Raw genomic sequence first — 13537 nt, forward strand, 5'->3', positions numbered from 1 at the left:
ACTGGCGGGCCGCAGGGGCCTGGACCTGGGGGGCGAGGATCTTATACTCGAGCGAGGGCCCCTGTGCTGGCGCAGATCGATCCGCACGTCCCCCGCTCCTTGCGATAGCACTGGAATCTTCTGCAGAGACTGGCGAGCACTTCGACAGCCCCACCCCGACTCCTTGTCCTCGCCAAGGCAATCCGAACTGATCCCGCGCCGCGGACACAGACACAGCAGCGCATGATCGGCAACGGCCGTGGCCACAGGGCCATCGGCTGACCCCAACAGCTCCGCGCTGCCCATGGCCGCCAAGGCCCGTTGCAGCCGCGGCCCTTTTTGGATCATGGTACCAACGGCGTCTGCTGATGCTTGTGGCTGCCCGGCTAAAGGCCGCACCGCGCGACCCGTGACCCCCCCGCAGACCGCGTTGTTCGGTGGTGGCGGTCGCTTGCTCGTGGCATTGTTCGGATTTGGATGCGGGGGGGGGGCCTGAAGCCGAAAGGGCATCCTCGACTGAAACAGCGCCTGGAGGTGAAGGCGAAAGCGACATCACTGCCCTCCAGAGCCGACAACGGCACTAACATCGCTAACATCGCTAACATCGCTAACATCGCTAACATCGCTAACATCGCTAACATCACTAACATCACTAACGTCGCTACCACCGTCGAGTCTGCCCTGGGCAAGGACCTGTCCGGGATCCGCACGGAGAGCTCGGCGCATTAGCTCGGTGACACTCTGCCGGCTGCCAAAGGCCGTCGCGAGCGCGCTGCGAATCTGCGGTACTCGCGCTATCTCGCGGCCGGATACATCCGTCTGTTGCGCCATTGCATCTCATGTGTGCCATTGCATTTCGATTGCGTCCCACCGGCCGCTCGTCCAATGACTATTGGCCGCACCCAGTCAGGGGAGGAGCAAGTGTCCCTCCGTCCTCCTCCCATTCGCATCGAGCTCTGCCTCTCCCACGGCATTCGCCTGCCATCCTGCGATCCGGCCACCAGCGCTCTCGCCAGCATCGTTTGCCTTCCTCCCCACGGGTATTCCGTTGCTTCGTCATCCGAAACCAGCCCGCTTTCTGGGTGCTGACCTGTCGTAAATTTGGCGATTGCTGCTGACTGCGGCCTTTCCTGTTTTCTCTGTCTGTCTGGGCTCGTGCCTCATCCTTCTTTCTCTTTCGGATCTGCCAGCACCGCCCACCCGCATGATCCGAGGCTGTTGCCCGGTCGGCTGGTCGGTCGGTCGCTCGCAAGTCGCTTCGATGCCGCCGTCGGTCGCTGCAAGTCGCCAGGCTTGCCTCGCCCTGGTCCCTCACCTCCCCGCCCCGACCTGCCTCCATCTGCGCTGCCTCCTGCTGGCCTGGTCTCCACCATCGACGCACGGGTGGTGGAGCTAGGCTCCCCACCCAAACAACAACAAGCAAGCTGCTTGTGTGCATCACCCACTTGCGTTTTCTCTCGTGGTCCTGGCCGTTGCTTCGTTGGCCTGCTGTTCTGTTGTTCTGTCGCAAAGGGCCATCCATATCCCAGCGACCCGGCGGCGGTGTCCCATTGTGCGCTCGTGTCCTTCACAGCCACGTCGCCGACAAGCGCCTCAGCCCAAGGGCCGTGCTTTGGGCGTGTGTGCCCCTGCTTCTTTCCTTTGCCGCTCTGTGCGTCGCGGGCGGGCCCTCCATGGATACGCTTGCTGAGCATGCGGCCCAACCCCCGTCGCCTCCCATGCACAGCGTCCCAGCACATGCCGGCCACTGTGCATGTCTCGGTGCATTTGGCATGACAAATCGTCGAGTCTGGCCCCGCGTTGGGCCACATCGACTTGCTTGCTCGTTCGTTCGTTCGTCCAGCCAAACCCACAGTGCTGTTGTGTATTTGCGGTTGAGGCAGAACAGCACTCCCCCCCCCAAATGCAATGGAGATCATCCATCTGCACAGCATTGTCCCTCGGCTTGGACATCTTTTTTCCCTCTTGATGTCAGGTGCGCTTTGGCAGAGGCCAAGTCGCCGCCGCCTTCCCAAGCAAGTCCTCGACGCACTGGTTCTTGGCCAGCAATCGTGCCCCGACTCTCGCCACCCCAGGGTCATATGCAAGACGCCTCCGTCCCGGCCTTTCTCTTGCGTCGTCTTTGTGGCGGGTGTGGGGAGAGCCTCACTGCAGCCGTCCCGTCTCGATCGTCTCAAAATGAGCTCGGGCAGCTTTGATGTTCATCAGCGTGGCAGCGGGTTCTGCACAAAGTAACACCGCCAGCAGTTAGTTTGCATACCCGATCCATGAGCGGCATTCGGTTGGAGCGATGGGGTGGTAAAGTCGGTCAGTTGGCAGACCAGCACACGGGTTCGGCCCCGGCCCAGGTAACGAATGCCCCGTGCGCCGCCAAGGCAGAACCGGAGCCTCGTCAACAGCCGCCATCGCATGCATCACCCACTCTGAAATGCGGCTACTCACGGATGCTGGGATCCGAGACGATGATCATGATGTATGTGTTGTTGGTCAGCACGTCGATGTATGCGGCAAAGCTCGGCGTGCGGATCTCCATGGATTGGAACTGCGACTGGGATTTGCTGTGCCAAGTACAGTTGTACATCAAAAGCAGATGGCAGATCGCAGTGGCCCCCACATGAGTGCGTAAGTAACTTGTGGCAATCGCAGCGAGCTCGAAGATAACTCGCCCGATGTCGCACCCACCCGCCATGCGCCGTTGAGTGCAATCACTCTCCCCCCCTTGCCGATCACCCACCTGCAGCTCAGTTTGAACTGCTTGATGATGTTGGATATCTTTTCGAATCGATGTGGGTCCGAGTGCGTGACCTGTGTGTAGTGCGAGATGACCAGGAAGGTCGCGCGCTCGAAAAGCACAACCTCGTCTCCCTCGCAGACCCGGCAAAAGTTTTCGATTTGGTTCTCGAGCAGCTGGACGTTCGGGACAAGCGAGTACACAATCGACGACCAAGCCTGCATGCGTATCGGTGAGTCAGTGGGTCGGTGGGTCGGTGAGTCAGTGGATCAGTGGGTCAGTGAGTCGGTGAAATATCCAGCCGATGGCGTGCTTAGGAGCAGTAGCGGCAGGCGCAAGGGGGCGGCTCTACAACAGTGTTGCTCGTCGTACCTTGTACAGTGTCTCGTCCCAAATCGATGTCTTGAAGGCCATGATCGGCATCGGATGCGAGCGGCGCAACAGGTCTTGCTCTCGTTCACGGAATGTCTATGGACCCACGGTTCCGGTACGATTCATGCATCGTGAGGCGCGGCGACGTAATCAGCACGAGCAGTGTATAGACGGACAGCAAATGGTTTTAGTTACACCGTGAATCCCTTGAGTGCACCTGTCACTCGCTCGCTCCTGGCTCGGAATGTGGAGGTTCGCGGCCACCGAGCAGGTTCGCGGTTGAACAGCTCTCAAATAACAGGCAAGGGTGAAAGGCAATTGGTCTGGGTAGGTGCTTTGCCATACATATGGACAGGCGGAGACAGACGGACAGAGAAAGGAACACACCTGTTCCCGCTTATCCTCCTGGACAAGATCCATCTTGTGGATCAAGCAGAAGATGCGGGCGTCTCTCGAGAACCGATTGATGGCCTCGAGACAGTTCTGGTAGTAGCGCACGTCCTTTTCGTATTCGCGCGACTCGACGTCAAACACATAGATCAGGACCTCGACGTTTCGGAAGATCTGTTCGCGCTGCGAGTTGATGTAGTTTTCCATAAAGACATCTTGGCTGCAATAGACGATGGTGCGGTGAAGCCGAGGGAGGAGACGGATCCGAACGCCGTCGAGTCAGAGAGTGGTTTGGAACGTGCGGCTGCACGCAATCGCACCACGCAGTTGGTCTGTGTGGTGGCGAGGATCTTGGACTGCGTCGATACCACCCGGACGATCAGAGTCACTGGGCAGACTGCTTTGTTTCGGATGCATTATTGATGCCACATCAATCGGATTGGTTCCGGTGGTATCGCTTGCTGTCCCAGCGACCATCTCCACAATACGGGCTCGATTGGTGATGACCCGGAGTTGGGGGCATGAAGTCCCCGATTGTCGCAAAGCAGCCGACGACACCATGAGGGATCATTCAGCCACCGTGCCGACCAGCGACCACCGGCGACCAGCCATCGCAGCCAGAGTTTGTGCTTACCCTCCGCAGTCCCACAGGTTCAGCACCAGGTTGCCCAGAAACCGCACATGCGAGTGCTCGACGTCGACTGGGGCCATTCAGAGCGATCCCAGGGCAGAGCATGTTAGAACGAGCCACCCGATCCCCGCAATGATTGAATCAAGTGAGGGCCAGCGCATATCGACGGTGCCGCTCCTTTGCGGTCACCGGATGTTCGGTCATTGTCCACCCATGTCGCCACAGGGGCATGGCGAGGCTTGCGGACAGATGGAGACGGGTCGCATATCCCGAAGACGACAAGGACGACGAGACTCAACTGGTTGCGCCAAGACGCCTGGTATCCTTGGCTATGTAGTTTGCAAAGATGATCGAGCGCATGGACGTCTTGCCCGCGCCGCTCTTGCCCATCAAAAGCACCTGGATCATACGAGGGGAGATGGAGGGAGTTTGCGCAGGCCGCCAGGGTCGGGCCAGGACAGACTTTGATGAGCACAAATAGCTATGCCAAGCAAGCCCAGGGGAGGCAAAGCCGACAGCTGGAGGAGCTGGCCCGTGAGAGGCAATGCCAGCAGATCGACCCCGCTCGGCCGCATACCTTCTTCTTCATTTCGGGTTGTTTGGATTCCGCTGCTCGGGCCTGCTCAGATTCGTGGATGCGTTGGGCTGGCGGGACAAGAGGGCAACCGACACGGAGACGACCGCGCCGGGAAACAGCCTCGCCGCATTCGGCAGGTTCGAGCCAGCGCAGCAAGGCGGCCGTGTGGCGGCTCGCACGACAGGGCTCATGGAAGAAAGACAGCACCACCAGGACAGCACCAGGACAGCACCAGGACAGCACCAGGACAGCACCAGGACAGCGGCCGTGGCATCCGCGGTCGCAAGCAGAGCAATGGTCCAGGCAATTTTTGGAAAGACTGTATATTTTGCATATCAACAATCAACACATCACACCCACAAACAATCTCTCGAGCTTCTCTTTTTACATGGCGTACTGCGAGCAGGTGGGGATGGGGAAAGATCACAGAATATCAGTCAGCATGTGTCCTCCCACGCAGCGTTTGCCAATCCGATGGCGGCGAGAGGGACGATTTGCGCTGCCGCTATTGGTGTCGACCGCGTCGCTCTGTTGGCACTCACCTTGCGGGTCCACTCACGGGCAGTGGCTTCGTAGCGAGCACGGTCTGTTTTGTAGATGTGCGCAATCTCGGGGACGAGCGGATCGTCCGGGTTGGCATCCGTGAGCATCGAGCAGATCGACAGCAGGACCTTGGAGATGGTGAGTGCTGGTGACCATTGGTCCCTCAAGATATCCAGACAGATGCTACCGTTGCTGTTGATATTTGGGTGGTAGATCCGGGTTGTAAAGCTGACCTGGAGGAGCCCATGGCGCCGCCACAGACGATTAGTAACAGCTGTAGTGACAAATGTCTGCGAGTGCACATCCACGCACACATTCACACATTCACACATTCACACATTCACACATTCACACATTCACACATTCACACATTCACACATTCACACATTCACACATTCACACATTCACACATTCACACTGCACACACGCATGGCATCGACAGCGAGCCGCACCTTCGGGGGCTTGAACGGGTAGTCGGTGGGGAAGGTGATTGACAGGAAGAAGACGCCGCCACTGTAAGGGCTGTCCGACTGCGCAAGACAGGCCAATATCGGACCATCTGGTTAGCACTCGGCCGATGCAGGTGTGTCCGCTCCAAGCAGCCATCCGGCGATACGACGATGCAGCGTGGCAACAAATTGGCGACTTACGGGTCCCATGATGGTAGCCTGCAGGGCAGTTGGGCCGTGCGAAAGAGTCGGATGACAGGATGGGGTCAGTATGAGAATAGCGGACGCAATGTGCGGACTAGTGTCCGTATGGCTGGGAGCACGAACTGACCTGCCAGTGCTGTTGAGGACGAGAGGAAGGGAGGGGAGGAAATGACGTCAGCGTCTGGACACACGGCAGAGTCCGCTTGGAAGGAGGCACGCAGACCTCGGCGGCCGTGAGCCCCCGAGTCCATCGCAAAGGTCTGCAGGCGACATGCAAAGAAAGAGAGGCGACTTACGAAGAGATCATCGCCGCAAGGACCGGCACTGCAGGAAGCGGGTGGGTCACGTCCGAGATCGAGCAATTCCTGCAACAGAACGACGCCAGGGCAGCAAAAAGTCAGTGGAATGATGCGCAAGAGCAGAGCCACACAGCAACCGGCGGTGCTTGGCCGCTGCGCCGGGAGATCTCTCAGGATAGCCAGACAATGCCGCCGGGTGCCAGGCTCCTCTTGCCCGGACGAAGACCGAATCGAGATCGCTGGGACAAGCAGGGTGCCCGGCGGAATGCGCCCACAAAGGCGAGGAGCAGAGGGCAGGGACATGAGATGCTGGGGACAGAGCGGACAGAGCCTGAGACCTTGTTGATGCGCTTGAGGGCCATTTCGGATCGGAATGGATGGGTTGGGTGTGGAGGGGTGTCGAAGGTCGGATGCCTGGAGAGCAAAGAGCAAAACCAGCGAAGGCCGAGGCCAGAGCAGAGCAAAAGGCGGCCGAGCAGCGAGGACGGGCGAGGGCCGGCGAGAGCGCGCGAGAGCGCAGCGAGGCGCCGCCGAGAGCGCTGACTAAGCTGGCCTGGCGGAATGCTGCGGAAACAATGACCAAATCGGGCGCTCGGATGCCAGAACACGCGGCAGCCCTAACCCTGGCCAGTGGCGCTGCCGGACATGTGGGCAGGGGGTATCAGACAACCAGACGGACACATCGTGGGAAGGGGGTATCTGCGCCGACGGAGGAAGCTGGGAGCACTATTGAGAGCGGGCATCTGCATCGATGGGAGCATGCACCTGCACTATTGAATGCGTGCACCTGTGTCGATGCACCTCCATCAATGCAACGACGACGAACTCGGTGTCATTCTGACGCACAGTGAGGCAAGCCGCGTGATCTCATGCGACCAAGCACGGCCAGGCAGAGTACGCAAGACAACCACGGATGCGTCGAGCCGGTGCTCGAGTCATTACCGACAGAGCCGACTGGATATCCATGTTCGCACTGCATTTCGTCTCCTCGAACAGTCTGCGTCTCTCGACTTTGACCCGTCCCGCGCTGTCCGTTCAATAACATCAGGTCATGACACCCGCAGATTACATGTCGCTGTCAGCCACGGTCCAGAACGCCATCGCTCGAGGAATATCCTTGCGCTCGCGCGGGAATCGATCGTAGCTGTCACAGACCAATGTCGAATCCGAGCCCGCCGACCCTAGGCTGACGCTCGGCACTCGCAGCTGCGTCGAGGGAGCAATCACCCGTCGGGTCTCGGCAAGTGCATCAGGTCCCAGCGCTTGCCAGTGCCTCTTCTGCCTTGGCCCCGCCAGTCGAAACGACTGTGTGGGTGAACCCGGGCCCATGCCCGTAAACGAGACCTTGCTAGAGCCCAGGCGAACCAGCGGATTGAGGAGTGTGCGTCGGTCCTCCTCGGCTGCAGTTGCAGCAGTCGTCGCCCGGGTGGTTGGCGCAGTATCGTTGCTCTTTGAGGTTCCCGATCCAGCAAAGACCTCCGAAAATGAATCGAGGGATTTCCAGACCTGCTCGGACCCGGATCCGGACTGTGCCGCACGGGCCTCCTCTTCTCGGCTGTGTGTGATATTGGCCAGGGCGTGGGTGTCCCTGTGGCTTGCATTGGAGACATCGAACGGGCTCGCCACCGGTTCCAGAAGCGCCGACGTCGACAAAGCCTGGGGTTTTGAGGCTTCCAACAGCTCATCTCTGTTCTCGTCCACAACGGTAATCTCGGGCTGGGCATCCTTCTGGGTCGCCCCAAAGTCCTCGCCAAAGTGTGCCGAGGGGGCTTGACCACCGATTGGCTCATTTGCTTCAGTCTCCACAGTCTTGATGTACCCACGCCGAGTGGATGCCAGAGCCTCTTTAGCAAGTCTCAGCAGCTCGGGATCAGAGGAGCCTTGGCTTTGCCCTTGGTTGGTCAGTCCTGTCAGTGGCCGTGTTCCACTTGCCGATGCAACTTGAGTACCAGGGACATTCGGCGAAGGAGAGTTGCTCATAATTGGTGGCTGCGGGCCGGTCGTCGACAGCTGCGGTCCTGCTGCAGCGAATGCGGCCATGGGATCAAACACCCACTGCTTCTTTTGGGTAAATGTGGCAGCAAATGAGGGACGTGCCGTCGAGGTCTCCGTCATCAGCGAAGCGTTTGGCGGCTGGGACTCCCGGACAACAGCAAAACCTTCATCGGGATAGGCGCTGTCGTCGTTGTGTCCGTAACCGGGCTCGCACTCCGGCTCGCCATACCGGCTCGCATGTGCCAGATGCTGTCGGAACGGACTCATGCCCCGGTGCTCAGCGAATCCGCTGATGAGCGCCCGGTTTCTCTGGATGCGGGTGATCATGCCTTTGCGAACATCGATCTTTTTTTGAGCCTCCGAGCGGATCAAGTCCAGCGACTCCTGAAGGCGCCAAGTACGGGTCACGCATCGGACAAAGTGGTTAGTTTCCGCATCGCACAACGATCCCGAGCCGGGCCATCGGGCATTCCCTCGCCATTCCAACACAAGCGTATTCACTCACCAAGTGCTCCTCCCGGTGGTCCGAGAGGGGTCGTTGATATTTGGTCGTGAATGCCCTGAAGGCGGCCTCGGTATGGAACACTGCGAGGACTGCGGCGTTGGGCGGCTGCTGAGGCGTGCCGCGTCCCCTGTTCTTGGGTCCATGATGGTCCAGCTTGGTTCCAAGCGATGCTCGAGGGACAAACTCGGACTTGAACTTTGCCAGCGGAGACGGCGATATTGCCGTTATGCACCGAGGCTCGAGATCCAGAAGCTGTCCATGCGGCCCCTCCTTGTCGATAGTCAGTCGGCGCCGACGATGACACCGGGAGCTGAAGGTCGCTCTTGCTTGATCATGCATCCGAGTGGCCTCGCTCCGAACGGTCCTGAGATCGTGTGCCTGCTCGTGGTAATACTTGCTTCGAAAGAGCCGCGTTTTACGTTGACCGGAGCGGTCTTCGGTGATGGCGTTGAGTTGCTGCACACGCGAGGACCGCCTTTCTGCTGCACCGGCTCCTTGCTGCAGCGACAGCGTTGATCCGCCGTGGGAGCTGGGGCCCACGGTGCTGCTCGCCATCGTGAGCGAGCTGGCAAAGGTCTTCAGGTTGCTTCCGGCCTGGCTCTGCAACTCATCGCGATCCCCTGTGGCTTCGGGAGCCACCGAAGTCGTGACTCGCTGGGAATCGGTCCGTCTTTCGGACTGTTTCGGGGTGTCGCTGGCTTGGCGATGGTGCAGCGACGCTGTCTGAGCTTTGATGTTGCCATGGAGCAGATGGAGATTCTGCGGGTGCGTCGGCAGAACACGGTAGATACTATCGATCCGCAGGGCTTTCTTTGAAAGGAAGCGACATACAACCAGACAGCGTGGTGAGCATCGTGGCCAAAGTGTGGTCTGGCTGCAGAGGCAAGCGGGGATGGGCAGCCGTTGCAGTGACAGTCAGGAGTGGTGTGCTTGTCGCTCTGCCCGCCCGAGTTTCCCACGCGTTACCCAGGGTTTCATTGCAGACCGACCTTATCAAGCACGTCCCGCCGGGATCGCTCGGTATCCATCTCGCGCTGCTTGACGTTGGCCTCGAGTTCGGCAGCCTTGATCGCGATCAGCTCGTGCTGTCGCTTGACAATCTCAGCCAGAATGATGCGCTTGCTCTTGTCATTTTTGGCCTTTTCGCTCTCGATATAGTCAAAGAGCAGGTTGGCTTTGCGCTCGCGCTTTTCTTCCTCCTCAGAGAGCCGTTTGAGCCGCATGCGGTCGCTGTCCGCTGTCGAGATTGGCGTATCGTCCATGATTTCTGTCACTGCTGTTTGTGTGGATGAGGCGCTCGATAGCTGCGACGGAATCTGCCGGTGACGGCGATGTTGATGACAAATGAGTGTAGGAGACCAGAACGAGGTCTCTGGGGGTTGGATAGATTCGGCGGCCTATGATATCACTATGCTATGTAGGTGTAGAATACAGCTGCGGGCGAGAGTGTATCTACAGCAGAGCAGAGGCAGGGCGAATCGTGCACCGAAACCCGCAGAGCTAAGAGCTTGAACAGCAGGCAATCGATCCAAAGCTCGGCCCAGCGAAAGCGCCAGATATGCAAACGATCAAACAGGCTATGGGATTGACGTTTGTTATCGGGTTGAGAGGCTGCGTCAGCCTGCCGATGCTGTCCCAGCGGGCGTCCCTCCAATCACTGTGTTCTCGGAAGTCCGACGGGACATTCCTGTTTCGAGGCCGCAAGCGAAACGGGCTCGCCAAGCACATGAATGCCTTCGCATCAATCCATGATCACGAGTGGGGTCTGTAGTAGCTTCACTACATGCTCAAAGTAGTCACCGGAGAGGTGATGAAGACAACAGTCGGTTACGCTCACCGACGGAAGGGGCGGATCAAGTCGAAGCATTGCTGGGCCGGGACATGGGAAGCGAGAGTGCTGCAGAAGACCACTGTGCCCGACAGACATGTGCATTGTATTCAACAATCGGACAAGAGCGACGACTGGCTGCAATTCAGGTGTATCTGTTCATCGTGTGGGCACTGCAACTCTGGCTGAGATGCGATATTGAGCGAAGCCGGAGGCTGCCCACAAGCACTTTCATCCCCTGAAAGCAACCGGCCGCTGACCCCAAGCAGCCGTGACCAGTAACTCAATGCAAAGATACATGCGCAACACCATCGCTATTCCGTTCGCTTGATCACGATCTTGACGGGTGGTCTGGCACTGCCGGATCTGCTCCGGCTCTCCAGCTCGTTCTTTGGCAGCTTGAACGGGATCGGTGGGGCATCCACAACTTTCAGGGCCTCGTCCGAGGGCAGCAAGAACGATATCGAATTGAGACGCTTGTATTCGTCCTGGAGCTCCTCCGAAATATGGTTCAGGGTCCGGTCGCGCAGCTTCATGGCTCCGAGTCGCTCCAGGAACCGGTATGCTTCCTTGCGATCGAGCCGACCCCGCAGCCGCTCCAGTTCGATTCTCATCTTGTGCTCCGAGTTCAATGAGGCACGCATATCGTACAGACAGGTCTCGAGGTGTTCTTTGGTTGCCGTTTCCCGCTTGAGCTGCTCCTGCACCGTGGCAATGTCGTTTTCGAGATCGACAATGATTTGCTTGAGCTTCTTGGCCAGCCTGTCGTAGGCCGCACATTCGTCCCGCGATCGCGCGAGATCCTGCTGTAACCCTCGGATGGTGAAATTCTTGTTCACAAGCTCCTCTTCGTTATCTTGCCTCATTTGCTTCATCTCCTCCGTCAGCTGTTCGATCTTTGCCAAGGCTGCCGCCAGGTCGGTTTGCAGCGTCTCGCACTCGGCGCCCATGCGCTCTGTTTTGCTGGTGAGCAGCTCATTCTCCCTCCGTGCGTCCTCCAGTTCTTTCAGGGCTATGCGGTGGCTCTCTTCCAAGTGGTGGTGCTTCTTGGTCAAGGCCTCGAGACTCAACTTGAGCTTGACATTGTCGTCGATGAGGATGGTGTTACTCTCTTGCAATTGCTTGTAGTCCCGTGTGAGATTATTGTGCTCGCCCATGAGCTTCTCGAGCTGGGCGCGCAAGACAGCCTCGGTTGCTGTAGCCTCAGCTGTGTATCTTTCAAACCGGGCCGTCAGGTCTGCATACTCGTCTTCCTTGGTCTTGAGATCGGCGCGCACCAGCTTGATCTTGTCGGTGAGGTTGCGCTTGTCGTTGGTGAGATTGACCTTGGCGGCATTGAGGGCGTTGACCTGGTCCTCGAGTGCAGCCAGCTTTTGCTCCGAGTGTTTCTTGAGCTGCTCGAGCTCAAAGGTCAGCTCGTTGACGTTGGTGGTCTCTGCGTCAAGACAGTTCTGCAAGTCCGTGACCTCAAACATGAGCTTCTCCTTCTGCTCCTGCAGATTCTTGATCATCTTCTGGTCGATTGTCCGTAGATCTTGTGCCTCGCGGATTCTCTTTTCAAGAGCGGCGATTTCCTTTTCAAACTTTTGCGTCGTCTGCTTGAGGTTGGTCTCGAGCTGATCCTTCTGCTTGGTAAGGTTCTTGAGGACATTCTGCAAACGCTCCACCTCAGCCTTGGTCTTGGTCAAGTTGGACTCGACTTCTTTCTTTTCGACTTTCAGATTGCTGTTGGCGGTCTCGAGGTTGGAGATGGCCTCCTCGGCTTGCAGCTTTGTCTCTTGCTGCAGAGCAGTCATGTCCTCGAGGTCGACCTCGAGCTGTCCCGAGACTTCCCGCAGCTTTTCATGCTCGTCCTTGAGACTGCGTAGGTCCTTGAGGGTCAGCGAGTACACGTCTGTGAGGCGGGTGTGTTCCTCCTGCAGCTGGCGCTTGGCCTCGCCGGTGGCATTGAACTGCAGCACGAGTTCCTCAAGCTCGAATTCCAGTTCGCGGATCTTGGTGTTTGCTTCGGCCAGCTCCTTGGCGGACTTTTCAAAGTCGCGCGAGATCTTCTCGAGGTTCTTTTGCAGGATCTCGTTGCGGTTGTGAACCATGTCGGAGCCCTGCTCGGCCTCCCTGCGGAGACGCACCATGGTGTCGTTCATGGATAGGAACTCCTTTAGATTGGCATGCAGCTTCTCCTTCATCTCTTGCGCCGCCGTTGTTGCCGCGGTAGCGGCCATCTCTTTGCTGCGGACCACCTCGCGCAGACCCTCCATCTCCACGAGCAGCTTGCGCTTCTCCTCCTCCGAGTTGATGAGGAAGGCCATCAGCGACGACATCTCGGCTTTGAGGTGCCGGATGTCTTGCTGCAGCCGAGTGCTCTCGAGCGACTGCCACTCCTCGGCGTAGCAGTAGTATTTGAGCGACTTGTTGAGGGCAATCCGGAGCCGCTCGACGTTCTCGCGCTCGAAACGCTCGTTGACAGCCTTTTCGTAGAGCTTCTCGCGCAGATTCTGAATCTCTCTGTTTTTGGCATTGATCGTGCGCTTGAAGATCTCTCCCGAGAAGGCCGTGCCTTTGGGTCCCCCGATGGCGTCGATGGTTGACTGCTTGACGCCGCCGGCATCGTCGCCGATGCGCGCCAGCTTCATCTCGTTGAAAACGTATCGGTCACGGGTGACCTGCTCGCTGAGATCGACGTAGACATTGTTCCGCCGCTTGGTCGGGTCCTTGACGATTTTGAAGAACGGTGGCTCCGAAAGCCGCTGGGCATCATGGACCTCGTCGATCTGGTGGATTGATTCGAAGCCGCCGTTCTTGCTCGGATCGTGCGATGTTTTGTGGGCGAGGCAGTGCTCAAACGTGTGGAGCAGCGAGTCCTGACACTGCTTGCAGACTCGCAGCGAGACGAGCAGCGGAGCAACGGCTCCGTCGTCATCGAAATCATGGCAGTGGGACTGGTAAGGATACGAATACGAGTACTGCTGTTGTTGCTGTTGTTGCTGTTGTTGCTGTTGTTGCTGTTGTTGCTGTTGTTGTTGCTGTTGTGATG

General features: G+C 58.4%; 3 protein-coding genes across 3 annotated transcripts; all 3 read right to left on the minus strand.

Annotated features, from left to right (window-relative positions):
* Positions 1 to 1809: 1809 nt before the first annotated feature.
* Positions 1810 to 4807, minus strand: BJ171DRAFT_523019 (Gtr1/RagA G protein conserved region-domain-containing protein). Its single transcript, XM_053112535.1, has 8 exons — positions 4681 to 4807; positions 4403 to 4502; positions 4107 to 4173; positions 3470 to 3692; positions 3083 to 3178; positions 2714 to 2928; positions 2422 to 2537; positions 1810 to 2201 (listed from the first exon to the last, which is right to left on the minus strand). Exons 1-8 carry the CDS (start codon positions 4690 to 4692, stop codon positions 2125 to 2127), a joined length of 906 nt encoding a protein of 301 aa, XP_052962721.1. The 5' UTR covers positions 4693 to 4807; the 3' UTR covers positions 1810 to 2124.
* Positions 4808 to 4987: 180 nt separating this feature from the next.
* On the minus strand, positions 4988 to 6593 carry BJ171DRAFT_523020 (ubiquitin-conjugating enzyme E2). Its single transcript, XM_053112536.1, has 7 exons — positions 6514 to 6593; positions 6173 to 6241; positions 6004 to 6012; positions 5874 to 5891; positions 5676 to 5753; positions 5223 to 5456; positions 4988 to 5076 (listed from the first exon to the last, which is right to left on the minus strand). The coding sequence occupies exons 1-7, from the start codon at positions 6535 to 6537 to the stop codon at positions 5065 to 5067; spliced, it is 444 nt and encodes a 147-aa protein (XP_052962722.1). The 5' UTR covers positions 6538 to 6593; the 3' UTR covers positions 4988 to 5064.
* Positions 6594 to 7240: 647 nt separating this feature from the next.
* Positions 7241 to 9937, minus strand: BJ171DRAFT_571234 (uncharacterized protein; the record flags this gene model as incomplete). Its single annotated transcript, XM_053113673.1, has 3 exons — positions 7241 to 8554; positions 8676 to 9485; positions 9665 to 9937. The coding sequence occupies 3 exons, from the start codon at positions 9935 to 9937 to the stop codon at positions 7241 to 7243; spliced, it is 2397 nt and encodes a 798-aa protein (XP_052962723.1).
* Positions 9938 to 13537: the final 3600 nt, after the last annotated feature.

Source organism: Polychytrium aggregatum (genome assembly GCF_025602895.1).
Source record: "Polychytrium aggregatum strain JEL109 chromosome Unknown BJ171scaffold_51, whole genome shotgun sequence".
NCBI classification, from domain to species: domain Eukaryota; kingdom Fungi; phylum Chytridiomycota; class Chytridiomycetes; order Polychytriales; genus Polychytrium; species Polychytrium aggregatum.

Excerpts from the sequence above, each read along its gene's own strand:
- BJ171DRAFT_523019 (XM_053112535.1), bottom strand. Across the intron at positions 2,929-3,082 it reads GGGACGAGACACTGTACAAG|GCTTGGTCGTCGATTGTGTA; the intron begins GTACGACGAGCA and ends ATACGCATGCAG. Across the intron at positions 2,538-2,713 it reads CAGTTCAAACTGAGCTGCAG|CAAATCCCAGTCGCAGTTCC; the intron begins GTGGGTGATCGG and ends TACTTGGCACAG.
- BJ171DRAFT_523020 (XM_053112536.1), bottom strand. The coding sequence starts at position 6,537 with ATGGCCCTCAAGCGCATCAACAAG. Across the intron at positions 6,242-6,513 it reads CCCTCAAGCGCATCAACAAG|GAATTGCTCGATCTCGGACG; the intron begins GTCTCAGGCTCT and ends GTTCTGTTGCAG. Across the intron at positions 5,457-5,675 it reads ACCCGTTCAAGCCCCCGAAG|GTCAGCTTTACAACCCGGAT; the intron begins GTGCGGCTCGCT and ends GGGCTCCTCCAG.